The 17,635-nt window shown below is 43.7% G+C and overlaps 1 protein-coding gene and 1 non-coding gene across 5 annotated transcripts in view; both read right to left on the reverse strand.

The window, feature by feature from the left end:
* epas1b (endothelial PAS domain protein 1b) overlaps positions 1-17,635 on the reverse strand; it is a 40,345-nt gene that overhangs the window by 14,860 nt on the left and 7,850 nt on the right. For 2 of the 4 annotated variants that reach the window (XM_053436672.1, XM_053436669.1), the window contains exons 2-5: positions 6,798-6,988; positions 3,306-3,460; positions 2,213-2,300; positions 278-396 (exon numbers count right to left, since the gene is read on the reverse strand). In XM_053436672.1, coding sequence (XP_053292647.1) covers positions 278-396; positions 2,213-2,300; positions 3,306-3,460; positions 6,798-6,988 — 553 coding nt within the window. Of the gene's footprint in view, positions 1-277; positions 397-2,212; positions 2,301-3,305; positions 3,461-6,796; positions 6,989-17,635 lie in introns of all 4 variants that reach the window. The other 2 variants (XM_053436671.1, XM_053436670.1) reach the window with 2 other exon arrangements.
* Positions 9,519-9,590, reverse strand: trnae-uuc (transfer RNA glutamic acid (anticodon UUC)). The gene has a single exon. It is a non-coding gene; the product is annotated as a tRNA-Glu (tRNA).

A 17,635-nucleotide genomic window follows, 5' to 3' on the forward strand; every position in this document is an offset into this window, starting at 1 on the left:
TTGTTGTAAAACTCCAACCAGGAGCTTTTTCATATCATCAATTAACTAATTAAAACCCCAGTGAGCAGAAACATGAACACTTCAACATTAAGAACTACCTAAAATGACGGAAACCATCTTTGACAAACATTTCTTTAACGTCTATTTTGATTTTTTTGTTTCATGACTCATCTGCTAACATGGAGGAGGTGGGCTATACTGCAGCCAGCCACCAGGGGGCGATCACGAGGATTAGGCCTCACCATCATGTTACTTCACTCTCTAACCACTCGCTCACCTTCCAGCTGGCCGACTTCAGGTTGACAGTGCGCCCCCTGTTGGTCACCGTGCACTTCATCCTCATGAAGAAGTCTCGCTCGGTGCTCAGCTCTCGGCCTTTCTTACCGAAGCCACTGCCTGAAAACACAGAGTCACAGAGGTTTACACTAATGGAGCTGAAGCAGATCAATCAGCTCATATTCACAAATCACAATTTACTTTCAAGGGCTTAACAAGATGTTACATCCTCAGGAAAAACAGACAAAAAACCTTTTAACAAGGGGAATGATGCAAAGGACACTTAATACAATTATATTTCAATTTATTTAAGGAATAATCTTGTTTTACTTTGGATTTTACTTCTCCGACATGTTTAACCTTCAGTTTGATGCTTCTGCGTTTTGAAATCATAACATGTGAGATTATTGAAATAAACCAAAGATCATTCACATGATTCTCTGCTTCAAACTACAGATTTTACAGTTTTAATTATTTTAGATTTTTAAGTGGAAAATGAACAGAAAAAATAAATAAATAAACGTTTCCTCCCATCATCTGCCTCTCCCAGAGAGACTGGGAAACGGTCAAGGTTTAAACTTGCAGAAGCCAAACACACACACACACACACACACACACACACACACACACACACACACACACACACACACACACACACACACACACACACACACACACACACACACACACACACACACACACACACACACACACACACACACACACACACACATGCACAAACACACAGACACACACAGAGGAGGTGAAATTGGGCCAAGCTGTTACATCACGATGTCAGAGATCAGTCCCTGAGCTGCAGCCGCAGAGCGAAGTGCTGAAGTGTCTTTCGTCAAATCTCCAAACTCACAAGTGTCCTAATCTTTGTGTCGTTACACATGCAACACAAAACTTTAATCTTCTAGCCTGTACACAAGTGTGTGTTCGTTTGTATATACGTGTGTGTGTGTGTGTGTGTGTTAAAGGGAAACAGACGATAAAACTCTTTACTGTTACATGTGTGTGTTTTGCGGCCACTGCTGATAAGAGCTATAAACCAAAGTTAAGTGATTGTGTTTGTGTGTGTGTGTGTGTGTCTGTGTGTGTTTGTTCAGGGCTGCTAACACTAAACTTTCTGTCTCTGTTACCGTCACATTCATGCTCAATGGCTTCGGTCTGCAGGACATTAGTGTCGAGGTTATGACCCATGCATTGTTGTGATCGTTGACTTTCTGCCACAGTGGCTGGAACACACATCACACATGTTCACTGTCACCACCTGAGAATTCCCTGTTCTCTCCCTCTTTCTCAAAACGTCTCTCCCTTGTTTTCTTGTCTTCTTGTCTTCATGCTCTCAGCTCTTAATCGTCTTTACCTCCACACACACACACACACACACACACACACACACACGCACAAACACACTGCAGTATCTCTCTTTAGGTTGCTCTCTATATGGCCTCTGACCCCCTGCTCTCATATTTTGGACATGAGATCCAATATGTTACATATTCACTCGACATGTGTGGTTGTGTTGTTGACTTTGAATATTTTCTGACCCTCATAGGGTATAAGAGCTTAATGGTGTGTGTGTGTGTGTGTGTGTGTGTGTGTGTGTGTGTCTGTGTGTGTGTGCGAGGCCTCTGACAGACCAGCATTATAAATATTTCTGGTTTTACAAAGTATTTGATATTTAGATAAGAAGTGGACTGACAATACTTCTGGATGAACTTTAAAATATAAAATGGACAATAGAGGCTTCGGTTGCACTTGAAATGAATAATAATCATACCAGCAGATGTATTGTCTCCTTCTCATTAAGATACTGTAAAGTGGTGTTTGTGTGTGTGTGCGTGTGTGTGTGCGTGTGTGTGTGTGTGTGTGTGTGTGTGTGTGTGTGTGTGTGTGTGTGTGTGTGTGTGTGTGTGTGTGAACTGACCAGCTGTCTTCAGACTGAGGTTTTCTCTGATCTCCTCGTGGTCACATGGGTGTGTGAAGTCAAAGATGCTCTGACCAGTGACCTCCACCTGAAAGATTTAAACATTTCATATAAAAAACCTACAGAACACACAGGTTCAGTTCTGCATGTCTCAAACTTCCTGCAGAACCTTTGCTAGTATTGCTGCTAACTCTACATGTGTGCTGAAGGCTAGCAAGTGGTCCCACAGCTGCCCCACACTGGAGCTATTTGCTTTCCACCCCGTCATTTAGCCCAGAGAGCTTAATGAACTCAGACCCTCTGCATCTATTCAGAGGCTTTAGCAGGAATAAGCAGCTCTTTGTATCCTGAGCTCCTTCGCTCACAGAGGAAAGTCTTTATCTCGCTGGCCTCCGTCACACCGGGGAACGGAGGCAATAATAATAATCTGGGATATGAGAGACTCCTCCCACTGCTGAGCTGGTCACCACAGACCCAAACCAGGTGGTTTACCAGAGTGTGTTCAGTGGGTCACTGAGCAGCTGCTGCAGGTATGAGAGGAATTTCACACAGACACAACAGTCGGCTCCGGTTTATCACAGGATGACGATGAAGTACAATTAAGTTTAGCTCAGTAAATCATTCTGTGAGCTTCTTTGAATTGCACAACATGAATTGTAACTGATGAACTAATAGATGCTGTGTTGGCCTGCAGCTGTTTTAATTTGTAGTTTAATTTAATTATTCACTTTGTTAATTCACGTCTTGTGAAAGCAGATTTTGTGTTTTCATAAGAATTGTTTTGTTTGATCGATTAATTAATAAAAGTATAAAGTCGCTATAAAGACCAGATCAGAAATAAAATTCAAATCATTTAAATGTATTTTGTCTTGTTGTGTCGTCACTGACGGACTTTAAAAGTGCGTTGTGATGCATCTGCCTGCGTGTCGAGCTGATTCCACAGAAACTCAACTCTCATTCGCAGACTCGTGACTTCCTGACCTTTAGTGTTTGCTGCAGTTTAAATATAACTCTCGTCTGCACGGGACCGATTCTTCCTGCGGTTGTGTGTCTGCGGTTGTGCGTCTGCGGTTGTGCGTATGCGGTTGTGTACCTGCGAGAGCCCCATGAACTTGTTGATTTTCTCGGACAGAAATATCATGTCCCCGTCTGATGTGACCACGGTGACGAAGCCCTCCAGAGACTTCAGGTACTGACTGTCCATCTGTCCGTCCTCGTGTCCGTCCCTGCTGCTGCTGCTGCTGCTGCCTGGGGGGAGAGAGCGAGACGGCAGGGTCACACTCACAAATCTCATTCAATGATTATGAATAAATATCATTTTATACGTGTGGGTGTGTGTTTGTGTGTGTGTGTGTGTGTTGTTTTCTCTCCTGGAGCTTCGGCTCGGGGCCAAAACAAACCAGTGCAGCGTCTTCCTGCCGCTCCCGATCCACCACCCAGACAAATTACCTCCAGACCACACACTCATTCGTAATAGCACCAACTTAAAGAAACATAAATCAACCAATTAAGTTCAAATACCAAACATATCCAAACATTTACACACACAGACTCCAGTTTGTCAAGGGTGTCTCAATTAAAAGAACGCAGCTCGAGAGGGAAAGTGTGTGTTTGTGTTTGGTTGTGTGTGGTTGTGTGTGTGTGCGGTGGCTTCACGCTGAACAAAGCCCAGTAGTCGATGGGGGTGGAGGGTGGAGGGGGGGGAAGCTTGTAATTCCTCTGGTGTGCTTCCCTGAGATAAGAGAGGCCAGTTCTCAAGGCTCCCGATGAGGCCGGGGGCTGGAGTTTGGAGCCGGGCCCAGACAGCGCTGACCTCCGGTGGAGCCCGGAGCGTTCTCATGGGCCCCGGGGAGCTGCCGAGGCTCCAGGGGCCCGGTCCAAAAGCCAGCGGCCCCTTTGGCCTGAATACTGAGCTGTGATTACTGGTCATTTGGACCAAGTTGCACTTTTCTTCTCTCTCTCTTGTTCTCTGGTTGCGTAACCGCCCTGGTTTCAAATATGAGTGTTTGACAGGGACGGATAATGTTCTGATGATTCTACATCTTGTTGTGTTGAGAAGGACGATGACGGGATCACACGAGACTCGGATTTAATCCTCTGATTTCTGGCGGGAGTTCTTTCTTTTGAGTTTGTGTCGTGACTAGCTGAACCAAAGTGGTTGTTAGAGGCGTCTACATCTGATTTAATTGTTAAGTTTGACTTTATATTCTTACATATAACCGTCATTGCAGTTTTTGGAGCATTGAGCTGTGTCAGGTTGAAAGTATGTTTGAGAGATTTGACTGAAGGTGGTTTACTTTCGAATGCTAAGCTAACAAAAAGCTAAACAGGACAGCAATTAGAAGCCATTATGCTACTCAAGGCTAAATGCATCCCAAGCTAGCTACTAGCTACTTCATGTCAGGACCGACATTGCATCGTGCGATAGAAACATTTGTTTAATACTCAACACTTTTATCAATAATTTTGTCGTGTGGCTAACAACAGTCTTTACAGCAGCATTTTGATTTGACAGACTGGAAAGAGAAAACACAACCTCCTTCTCGCAGGTAAATATTTTCAGTGTCACTGGAACGACACTCAACACGGATGCAGGAAAAACACAAACAAACATGAAGGAGAGCAAATATGAAAAAGAACAAAAGTACTTGGGACCAGCTGAGACAACACAATACGCTTGTACTTAAAAAACAAACTTTACTTCTTAGACATGGACGTAGTTTGGTTCTGAAAAGTTTGACGTGGAACACAAAACACTGACGTCAACACAACAATCATGTGAAACCCGATGAAGAGACACAAAAAATAACAAGACGACCAAGATTCAGTTTTTGTTAATTGTTATTATGAGGTTACTGCACAACTGCTTTTCCCTTCTGGGCCGTTAAAACACCTTGGACAATAAGTTGTGAAAAACTGGAGTTAATTTAATATCGACTCCGGACTCTTTAAGCTCTAATTGAGTGGACAACAGCCAATAACAAGCTGCGTTGAACTAATCACTGAGAAATGGTCCAATCACATCCTGACGACCTTCTAATCTGCTCATCAGTGTTCTTCGGGCTGCAGCAGAGCTCGCGTTGCATAACAGACGTGTTCCCTGCAGTGCACATGTGCACGTGTGGCGCCAGGGCAGCTGTGTGTTATGGCTAGCAGGGGTAAAGCCAGCAGCAGCCCAACGATGGGCAGAGCTCTTCCTCCCCAATCGCTCCCTCCATCGCGGAGCAATCAGACGGAGCTGATAAGGTTCTATCTGCCGCTGCATCTCCCTCCTCACCCGATGCTTTCCTACCCTCATTACCTCCTCCTCCTAATGCCTCCTCTCTTTTTCATCTGTTTTTCCTCCTCCTCCTCTACCTCCTCCTCCTCCTCCTCCTTAGCACAAATCCTTCTTTATCTTTGTGCATGTTTGATAAAACTCGTCAAACCTTCAGGAACATCTGCACTTTCTAACGCCGGACTCAAAGGGCCAGTTCACCCAAATTATAAAAACTGGACACAGGGGAATCGTTTCTGAATCGGTTTTTAATTTGTCAATGGTTTGGTCGCCTCAGGTTTAAAAGGCAGATATCTCAAGATCTGGTGTCATGAAACTGAAACTATCTGCAGGAATAGAAACCACAGGTCAAAGGTTTGAATGTGAGAAAAATCTGCTGCTGCAACATTAAAGCTCACGGCACATTTAGAGAAATTATAGCAAAATATGTTATTTTATCAGAAATTTCAATGAAACAACAACTAAAATATTGTTGCTTGAACTTGCTTTCGAGTTTGATTGATTTATGTTCACTACTTTAACCGTGAAACACTGTGAGCGGCTCACTCTGTAGAAGTACAGGTCTAATTAAGAGTGACTGATGACTCCACACCTCAATCGAAACAGGAAGTGGCAGTCGCCGCAGTTTAACAAAGCACCGGCTGTTTGCATCATCATTTATGTTTTGGCAGCAAACACGGTAAATTGCTTAATAGAAACACAATGAGCAGGACATCACACGTTACATAAGAGGAGAATAATGTCCGAGTTACAGATACAATTAATGAAAGTCTCTTCCTGTCCCACCGACAGGTCGTTTTCTCAAAGGCTTGTTCAGCAGCAAGATATTGTTTGAACCTGATTTCAAAATTATATCGTCATCAGGTTAAAAACATATCTGCAGGCCAGACTTATGTAATTATGCAACAGATATTTTATTTTAAAGCTGTGCAGGTTTTGAAGGTTGAATCGTCTCCATCGTGAACTGGTTGCACTGGTTTCCCCCCCCCCCGAGCTTTGGCGTTGTCGACCGACTTTGCTGCGGCCGTTTCATTTTGCTCTTCTCTGATCTCACTTGGAGACGCAGACGTTGGAATTCCAGAACAATAGGTCTGTTTCTTTGTCGAGTTTCCACCGCTGCTAATTTTAAATGAGACGACAGGAAGGGGGGGGGGGGGGGGGGAGGTCGAACAAATACCTACTTACTCGTGCACATACACACACACGTGCCGAGAAGGTCAGAGAACGTGTTAGAGGTAACCTGCCGCCATTTTTCTTTGTGTATCACATGCAGACGATGTGTGTGTGTTTGTGTGTGTGTGTGTGTACCTGTGGCGAGCAGCTTGCGTGTGCGCAGGAAGCTGATGGCCAGCCTCATGATGGAGGCCTTGTCCAGGTGGGAGCTGACATTGTGGGGGAGCGGCAGCTCGTGGGCCAGCTCGTAGAAAACCTCCGTCTCTTTGCTGCGTCGGCATCGAGCCGCGTCCCGGGACTTCTCCTTACGACGCTCCGAGCTGCCCCTGCAACAAACAGGGTTACACCTTCAGGTTGTGACACTGGGCGACACACTGTTGTGTTAAGTTAATTCTAGATAATTACACTTGAAAGATTTAACTGTATCGTGTAGCTTTGTACACACACACACAAGCTCACACACATACACTCACACTTTGTTCATGACGTACAAACTTCTGCTGGCATTCTTCAGCACAACAACAACAACTCCTCATGTGATACAAACACTGAGGGCGTCCACGGGTCACAGTGAGTTTCACCAAAGTTCACTCAAGTTTAACACTATGAACTTTTCACTGTTAATACCAGGAAATGTTTTCTTCTTCATAAGAATCCCGTGGAAGTCACTCGTTTTATTTTATTACCTTCACCAGGGAGGTAATCCAAGTTTTGCTGTTTCTTTATATAAAGATCTTTTGTGTTTTATATTTATATAAAACAAGAAAGACCTTTTATTTCGATTTGAATAAACAGGTGAACAGATCTTTATTTGCTGCGGGTCACTTTTACAGTTTCGGAAAGAGAAGCTGCTTCCAGCATCAGCACAGTCAACAAGTCCACTACCCACATGTTTAGAGCCGACACTGCAATAAATGAAAGTTAATGCTCAGTTTTTCCATTTCTTAACGTTTCCAGATTGTCTCACCTTTTAATTGTTTGCGTCTCTGAGACTATTTACTTCTCTTTTATTCACTTCTCGTCAGACCCAAATAACTCAGCGGGTCACACATCATCCACACATGTGCACAAATCGCTCAGTGCTGAACCACAACTGCTTGTTAAAGATGAAGCAGGTTTTCACACAGGTTTTTATGTTGCGTTACAGCTGATGGCAAAACTTCACACTGACCTCACACACCAACAAAAAATAAGGTGAAAGAAGAAGAGGAAGAGCAAATGTTCCACCACTTTGCTCGTTTCCATCAGGGTCGAGTTAATGAAGCTCCAACACACACACACACACACACACACATACTGCTTCACTCAGAAACACACACTAACACAAACTATCACTAAGATACACTAACACACGATGATAATGTTGTCTATGCAAAACTCACAAGTATAACTTATTTAAAGTCGTCTTTTAATCTTCAAACGATAAAAACCTGATGTCAATTTGCCTCCAGAAAAAGAACAACATCTCATTTTGCTCAGAATCATGTTTTTCTTTATCCTTAAATTCAAAATTATATAAATATCAGTGTTGAACTTCATATTAACAATCAGATACAGAAACAGAAACATGGGCACAATGCAGAATAAAACAAACACAACAACACAGCGACACAGACAGCCACAAATATCCTCTGCAAATATTTATCTTTTTTTGTTTTAAACCATTTATCAAATCACAATACACAGTGCAACCATAATGTTAACATATTATATGTTTGTTTGTGTGTTTACTGCTTCAATCACTTTCCCCTGTTTCCTTTGCTCTAACACTTAACAGCAGAGTGACCGAGTGCACGTTGTGTTTGTTTGTCTTGTTCTTTTTGATGTGGATTGAATTCTTTTTAGCCACATTCAATGTGAACTTTGGGCTGAGCAGAGGAGGAAGAGGAGGCTACGTGTTTGGACCTGAGCCGCGAAGAGCGGCGGGGGGGGGGACAAGCTCCACGTGAACTACACAGGTTATAAAAGACGATAATTTGTTTTCAACAGGAGACATTAAAGTGGACGAGGAGCCTGCAGGTGATTATTTTCATTTCCTGCAGGTTGATTAAAGCGGATAAAAGATATTCACTTCAACAATCAGTCTGAGGTCACACGTAAGATTCTGAGTTCAGTCTGTAGGAAACACAGGAGAGCTGCAAGAAGCCCAACAGATCAGGTCCAGGAATAAACTCCAGGAATATCGGTTTCTGTCTTCGTGAGCCAAAATGAAACGAGTCAGATTCTGATGTCGAAGCTCAAACTCAGAGAAAGTCGACACAAACCATACAAGGACATCACACACGGAGTTTGGCTTCATCTGGATTCTGTCTAACTTTCAACAGCAAAATTAAGATCTGAGACAAAACCCTGCAGGAGAAGTCAGAGGGGCCACAAATACATCAGTTATCTCCCCCAAGGCCCAATAATAGAGTCTCATATTCAATCAAGCTGCAACTAACTTCAAACAATAATCTATCTCCCATAATTCCACGCTGTAGTTTTCATATAATCCTGCTCACAAACAAAAGGGACAGAGGTGGAAACATAACCTCCACGGTTGAGGGATTAATAACTGGCTGACGAGCACCATGATGAAATTTCTCCCGTGAGTCATTTGGGTTGGTAGAGATAGAGACAATAAGATGCATTTATTAGTCCCAAACACATGCACAGACATGTACAGCGCCCTGGGAGCAGATGTCCCTGAGCAAGGCGAGAGGGTATAGTCGCTAGACAGGGTAGGGTGCTCTGAATCCTCTTGGATTTTTGGACAGGTTCGTCTTTTTGTTGTTTCTCCGTGGAGTCGAACCAGAGACCTTTTCTGCCCATAGTCCAAGTTTCTGCCACTAGTCCACCGCCTAACCCAAAGAGTAGTTCCCATACCGGGAGTCGAACCCGGGCCACCTGGGTGAAAACTAGGAATCCTAACCGCTAGACCATATGGGACACCATGCAATAGGTTGCAGCATAGTTTAGTTTTTTCAAATGACACAGAAACAAACTGCTAATTAAATATTAAAAAGGTGGAGCAGCGACGTGTAGAAAGTCTGTCTAATCTGTAAGAAGTTGGTTCTCACACAAAACACCAGATATATGATCAGATCATGGACAGAAACACTAATGCACTCATCTCATTTTATTTCCAAAGAACCTCCACAGTTACTAAAAATAGATTCTTCTATCGTCAGGACATGAAATCACAGACGTGTTAACGGAGTGACGAGGCAGCGACGCCCTCACGAAGACTCCACCCGTCACCTGAGAGTTTTTTATTCCACAACAAACTGACGGCCGGATTTCAAATGTTGTGTTTTTAACACCAGAGAAACCTTATCAATTTAAAGTTAAAAGCCGGATCTGTCTACAGGCTCTGTGACCAAGATAAGTTCAGAAACCACAACAGACGTCTCTCTGCTCTGATGAACTCTACATGCCCTCCTCTCTCTGCGGTGAGTGGGTTTATCACCAGAGGATCACGTCTGCATCGGACCTGCATCGTGCACCAGGAGCAAAACACAACCAGGAGCGACTGGAGAAAAAGGTTTCTGCAGGAAAAGTGAAGCTGCAGGGAAAAGCTCAGCTCTGTGGCTCCGACCTGAAAACCACAGACCTGATGAATCACTGAGCTGAAGACTGAAGAGCTCAAACCTCCACAGAGACATGACGTCCAGTTTGTTACGTCTGTTGTTGTTTCCGTTTGTACTTACATACAAACATTGTGTGCAGGTACGAGGATGTTGTAACCTTAGTGGAGGTGGACGGCAAAAACTTGTTAACAAGAAGTTTCGGTGTTGAAACCAAACAACATCTTCTGTCTCACACTAGTGATGGTTCAGGTTCGATCTCGACCTCAGAGAAACAAACGTGCACAAACGCACAATGAGGAGAAGATGCTGGACAATTAAGAGTCGGTACAACAGAAGCACCACAATCTTATCTTATCTTATCCAGAGGACGTCTCATCAGTGCGTCTCCCTGAGTTAAACTCATTGACCTCGCCTGACGCTCACCAACAACTGACGAGCCAGCAGATGATCAAGTCAACTGGAACAACTCAACCATCTCCTAGGTGTGCGTGTCTTTGTGGGTGTGTGTGTGTGTGAGTGTGTGTGTGCGTACAGTGCCAGTCTTTGATTGTCTGGGGCCATTGTTGCCTCAGGTCGCCTCAGACGGTTTCAGGATGCGAGACAATGGGAGTCCCGGTGCTTCTCCAGGGCACGGAGCCCTGCGGTGCACTCACTGAACCCTCCGTCACATTCACACAAACAAGATCCACCGAACGGAGAGGGTTTCACTCCTGAGTCCATCGGCTCATTGTCTGTTTTCAGGACAAACACTGGAAGGAAAGGCGTCAATAATTTGCCAGTAGCTGAAATTATGTTTTATTATGAAATGTCTGCGATTTGACTTAAAATCAGTTTGAAGTGTGAAAGTTTTGTGTTATTAGTTTTATTTTCAGGTTTTGGGAGGAGGAGCCAGTCGTGTCATGTGATATCTTTCCACTTGTCTTGTTGTAAATGGCGTGGCAGCAGTAAACAATGCTGGAGTGTTGTGGAACATACAACCTGATATTTACAGACTTTATGTTTTGGCATAAAAACGAATCTAACAGTTTAAAATATGCTTGTTTCCAAATGTATCTTTGATGGTAATGACAGTGACAGTGACACTGTTGAGTTTTAAGAATTGACACGTTATCTCTCTCTACATCTCTATTATCTCTTCTCTCCCTGCAAACCTTTCATTGAGCCTCAGACGTCTCAGTCTTCTTTTAAATCTGTGTTCCGTCAAATGACCCGACGCCACATAGCTCAGCACAACCTGTGACGTAGTTAGTTCCAGATTGATTCGTTGATATGATCAAAATAAAAACTGATAAGTTAAGGAGCAGCTTCTCTCACGGGAGGGTAAGGAGCTTGTGGACGTGGGTCACACGTGTGTCGAGGTCCTAACTGTGACATTTCCCCAAAGAAACCTGATCTCACATCGTCTCATTTCACCGTTTGATCCACATGAATTAAAATAATCCAACACTTCTGTTAGAAATGAGAGAAAAACTCATTTTAAATGTGTGTTTTTACTCCTCTCTGCCTCTTTATTCATCTCACGACCCTCACTAATAATAACTGTAGGTGAGTCAGTTGACAGCTGCATCTCAAAAAGTTTCAACAGTGAAACAAGAGTCATCTGCCGATCAGCTTTTTAACTAATATTATATAATAAAAAAAATGCACATGTTGTTCTTGTGAGAGAGCGAGAGAGCGACGGTGCGACAGACAAAACATACCTGACATTCTGAAACCTCCGTGTCAGAAGTAACACATTCACTCTGAACCACAGAGACTCACACACACACACAGACAGAGACACACACACACACACACAGACACGGACCCACACACAGCATATGGAGCAGTGGTGACAGCAGTGTGAACTCAACGGTTAAACATTGTAGTGGAAAACTGAATGTTTCCGTTTTCTCGCCTCGACATTAAAAACTAAAAATGATCGATCACCACCCACACGTAACTCTGACACACACACACACACACACACACACACACACACACACACACACACACACACACACACACACACACACACACACACACACACACACACACACACACACACACACACGCACACACACACACACCTGTTTGAGTCTCTGTTAGTTTGACCAAATATTTCCTCTTGACATTATTCTCCAGGGGGCGATAGAGAGGATTTGGCTTCACTTTTCATGTCATCCCTCTCTTTATTCCTTCCCTGCAGACTTTTAATTTGAAATGTCTGCATGAGGGAAGTTGAACCATTAATCAAAAATAAAAGCCAGAGTGAATAAATCAATTATAAATGTTGTTATTGAAGTTGGGAGCAGAATGGTGAGGACGACACGTCTATTTGTGATCTTTGTAAAAGTCAAACGAGCTAAAACTATTTAGTTTCTAGATTTGCCTTCAGTGCATCGTCTAATTTAAAAAAGTTTAATTCTATAGAAATCATTTAAAGGACAAACGCTCAATCTTCCTTTTTTTTGTTTCACAGCGAAGGCGTCGGACATCAACCTGCCGCCCTCGACGCCTCCTCCTCATTCTGTCGCTCTACGGCCGCTCCCAGCGTTTTCCAATCACTTCTCTCTCTGTGATTAACTCGTCAGTCGGCGGCTGCACCCAGAGCCGGGGGGGGGGGGGGGGGGGGGGGGGGCGACAGGACGACAAACGCTTGAATCTGAACGAAGCAAACAGAAACGATAAGGCGAGGACGGAGCTGCTGCTCTGGGCCGTCTGCTGCGGTGTCTGCTCTCAGTAATGAGACAGTTAACACACTTTCCCTGCAGCGTCGCACAAACCTGCATCTGTTCCCGGCTGCACAACCTGAGGAGATCAAGTGTGTGTTGATCAGGATTATCAGGCACCGCATCATGGCTCGGGTGGTAATGAGAGAAAATGAGCCTCGAGTGCTTCCATCACTGTGAGGTGCTCCTTTCAAATAAAACTGTTTACTTCTGCTCGTGTCTCTTATAGTAAGAAGTATAACATGAGCCAACGTTGAGCATAAATTAACCTTTGGGCTGACATGTTATTAATTTAAAGGTATTAAAGGTAAGTAAAGTTAAAAACACATTAACCATGCAGACTAAGAGAAGTGGGGATGATTCACACACAAAAAAAATAACAACAGCATTTGAAATGGGAACATCAGAATCAAAAATCAATATGGTTTGATGCAATAAAAACACGACTGTTTTACAACTCTGTAAATAACAGTTTTAACTTTTTTAGCAGAGTCAACATGTTGAGACACACACACACACACACACACACACACACACACACAAAGACACATACACGTTGTAACTCCTGCTGTCCATGTGATTGCTGTGATAACAAGCCAAGAGTTGCTTATAGGAAACAGATCCTGTAACCAGAGCTGTGTCAGGCTGTGTGTGTGTGTGTGTGTGTGTGTGTGTGTGTGTGTGTGTGTAGGACAGATTACAGGTACTGTAAATTCACATAAGATGGATCACTTTGCGTTTCTCTCTCTCTCTCTCTCTCTTGTCGTTTGCCATCGCTCTCGGTGACTTCAGATTTGACAGATTTGCCTGATGTAGACTGAAGCGTGTGACCGCACCTTCACCTGGAGGAGGATCAGTATCTGTGGTGTCTCACAGAGGTCGGGGACAAACACTGGAAGGTGGAGCTTGTGACGCCACAACTTTCCTGTTTTCATGCCTTTTGCTGAATAATGGGAAAGTTCAAGTGGAATTAAAGGATCATGTCCCATCTTACAAAACTGAGAAAGACGCCGGCGTGATCAACGAGTTTGATTTCTGCTGTTATTCCTCCGCCTGTTGTTTTAGGTGATGGCTGCATGTGTGTGATCCATTGTTTCATTTGATCTGGTTAGTTTTGTTTTCAAGTTGTAATTTAGGGACTAAAGAATTCTGACTGACATACGTACGTCCTGTCGTCTTCACCTATGAGTCTACCGATACTTGACACTGATTGGTTGGTAGACGGCGTCTGACGTGGGCGTGTGATCAGTCGTGGGGGTTGTAGTCTGAATGAAGAGGTTGCCATTGTAACATCACGATGGTATTACTCCCAGCATCAGGACCTTCAGGGGCAGTACTCCACAGTACTACAGTACTCCACAGTACTATAGTACTCCAAACCAGTTCAAATGCACCAAATTAACTTCCTAGTGGTTAAAATATTACATAGTCGGAGGTGATTACTGCAGCTGCTTCCTGTTCTTTTTCTTCTTCTATTGTTTTATGCCATCTCTACTTCCTGTGATTGGTCCAAACGTCCAAACTATCCAAAAACATATTTTCATTGTGGAAACCAATAGAACCATGGTTCAGTCTGATCCAGACCTAGGACGCCTCTTCTCTTGGTGTGTTGGTCTGAACATTATGAGGGTTTAACGTCAGTGAAAAGTATTAATGACAGAAATCCAACGTCATCCTGAATTAAAACTGTATCAGAGGTTTACATCAGCAATAAGAAGGACATAAAAACCTGTGTCAAGTTAAAACTGTTGGAATGCTCCCTTAATTTGTTTTCCTACTTTTTATTTATTTTTAACTCTGAATAAAAGATGATATTTTCCTCTATTCAGAGGGTCGAGGGTCAGAAAAGGCCAAACGAGCTGCCCACACCCTAAATACACACACACACACACGCACACACACTAAAACACACACCTTTCCTTGCTTACAGTGGGTCTTCCTGTACTTGTGGCGCCTGGTCGAAACACAAACACTGAGCAACAATACAGCACTGGCTAATCTGTGATCCTGAGGAACATAGAGTTCTGGAAACACAGCCAAACACACACACAGCCAAACACACACACAGTCAAACACACACACAGACACACAGACACACACACACACAGACACACACACACACAGCCGAACAAACAGCTATCCCAGACAGGGGCCCACGACTTCAGCTCAATCAGGGGAAGAATGATGTGGGAGATTGCTGATGATTCTGATAGTCCATGAAAGAGAGGCACACACACACACACACACACACACACACACACACACACACACACACACACACACACACACACACACACACACACTCACACACTCACACAGACCGACACACACATTCTGGCACAAACAAACACATCCGCCCACGCCACGTTGATGGTCGGGATAGACTGGCTGATTGAAGAGAGGCACAGAGGAGATGTAGAGGGAGAGAGAGAGAGAGAGAGAGAGAGAGAGAAACCACAGGTGGTGTTAGATGGGAACCTCCATCAGAATATCAAACACGCTGCACGGCCCGGATTTACCTGAGTCGTAAATCAAATCACATACAGAACATTTATAGAAGTCGTGGTTGGACTAGGACAAAAATTCAGGCCGTGAATTTGAATCCTTTCCAAAACAAAGCACCAAACCCCTAATTCTGTAGGTGAACACTATTTATTAATGTGACGGTGACCAGACTAGTAAACAAGTAGAAACAGTAACTCAATGTCAATGACATCATCTTTGTCAAGTGCCATAAGAATGTTCTTCTCTGTCGCCACAACCAAAAACTGGGAAAATATGATATTTCCAAGGGCTTTTACTTTGAAATTCGACATAAACTTACAATATTGCTGATCATGTGAACAGTTCAAGGCCAAAAAGACCATCAGGCCACCAGAAGATATCCTGGAGCTCCAGATGTGCAGGCCGCCGCTGACAGTAAGTAGAGAACACAGGGAACATGTGTATAAGTCAAAAAATGTCTCTCTAACAATTCCTGAGTTTGTTTTTCCAATATGAAGAATGCAGACTTTTAATTTGAAACATCTCCATGAGGAGGGTTTGCATGTGAAAGCAGAGGGACGCCCAGTTTCATTCTGTTCTGGTGATTGAGGATGAAGTCGGAGATGTGATAACAGAGAGAGGAGGAGAAAACAGCCTTTCATCAGTTTCCATGTCCTGAAATGAAAACTGAAAAGAGGAATGACCGAGTGTAATCTGTAGAAAACGGATTAGTGAGACTTAAAGAGAAAGGAATGCGAGTCGCCGACTGTTGTTCACTTCCTCGGCTTCTCATTTAGAAGTTTACAGGTTTCACAGATTTCACTTTGCAATGAAGCCCGAGATTGTGTGTTTAACATTTTACTTGTTATTATATATTTTAAAGAGCTTTCAATGTTTATTTCTATTGTTCTCATTGAAAACAGTAGTGACCAAATATAAAACATGTGAAAGCCTGTTGCTTTCTGAATGATCTGATGGATCTTGGGTCATTTTCTAAGGGTTGATAACATGTTATGAGTAAAGCAGAAATACTCAAACCCTAACCCTAACCCTAGTGGCCTGTTAAAACATCCAGAAGGTTTTTTAACGTCCCTGGTAGTGCTGCTGCGGATTAAAAATGAACACATCTGATTCTGCTGGTGCAAAGTGTGTGTCTATACTGTTGTGTCCAGTTTTGTACAGGTCAATTTGCTGTTATTCCCTTTTTAATGCAAATTGTTGCAAAGAAAGATTAACACTGTTTTTCTTAAGTTTATGTATTTTTTCCCTTTATGAAGAAAAAGACAGAATACCCATTTTTTTTACAGGCACATCAAATATCAAATATTATTTATGTCAATACCTCCTGTAGATAAATTCATTTTACTTTAAGCTTTACTCCACCCTGAGGTCATTTTTGGATTCTTGTGATTGCTTCTTGGTTTTAAAACAGTAGCAGGCAGGTGGTGGTGGCCATGTTCTGTTAACCCACATGGAAACGCTGCGTGACTCAAGGTTCAAGGTTGATCTGCAGCCAGAGTTCAGATCCAACAAATACACAACATCAACTGTGACGACAACAAACTGAAAACAGCAGAAACAAGGGGCTGCTCCAGCAAGGACCTGGAAGCTGTGAAAAGTTGTCTGTTAACCCTTTCACGAGTCGTGGGGCGACCTTCCAGATCAACACTTGTGAAACTGAAACAAACGCCCCTCTCCCCAGCCTCCATCTAGAGGGGGGGGGGGGGGTTCTGGAGCCTGGCCAGGTGACACACAGAGGCTCGTGGCCATTTTGGTAGCAGAGGAAGTAAAAGAACGGGAGCTGACGGACAGGAAATAGGAAATGGCAAGGAGACAGAGATCTGCCGGAGGAGAGAGAGGGGAACGTAAAGGTCTGGAGGAGCGGGGGAGGCATGGAGCCCGAGGGGGGGGTGGGGGGGGGGGGGGGGGGGGGGGCGAGGTAAACGTGACAGAATGTGATACGCACAAAAAGACATTGAAGAATAAAAAATAAAAAGACGGACTGAAACAACGTTGACGAAAAGAGGCTGAGAATGGAAGAGATAAAAATAACAGACCCCCCCGCTTGGTTCCCCTCACGGAGCAGGGGCTTCTGGGAAACACAGGGGACCCAGGTTGACACCGAAATAGTTTGAAAGCAGGATATAAAGTTTGATTCCTGCTGTCAGAGCCACTGAGGAGACGTTAACTCTGATAACGAAGGGGAAAC

The sequence above is a fragment of the Pleuronectes platessa genome, chromosome 12, assembly GCF_947347685.1.
Source record: "Pleuronectes platessa chromosome 12, fPlePla1.1, whole genome shotgun sequence".
In the NCBI taxonomy this organism is placed as follows: Eukaryota; Metazoa; Chordata; class Actinopteri; order Pleuronectiformes; family Pleuronectidae; genus Pleuronectes; species Pleuronectes platessa.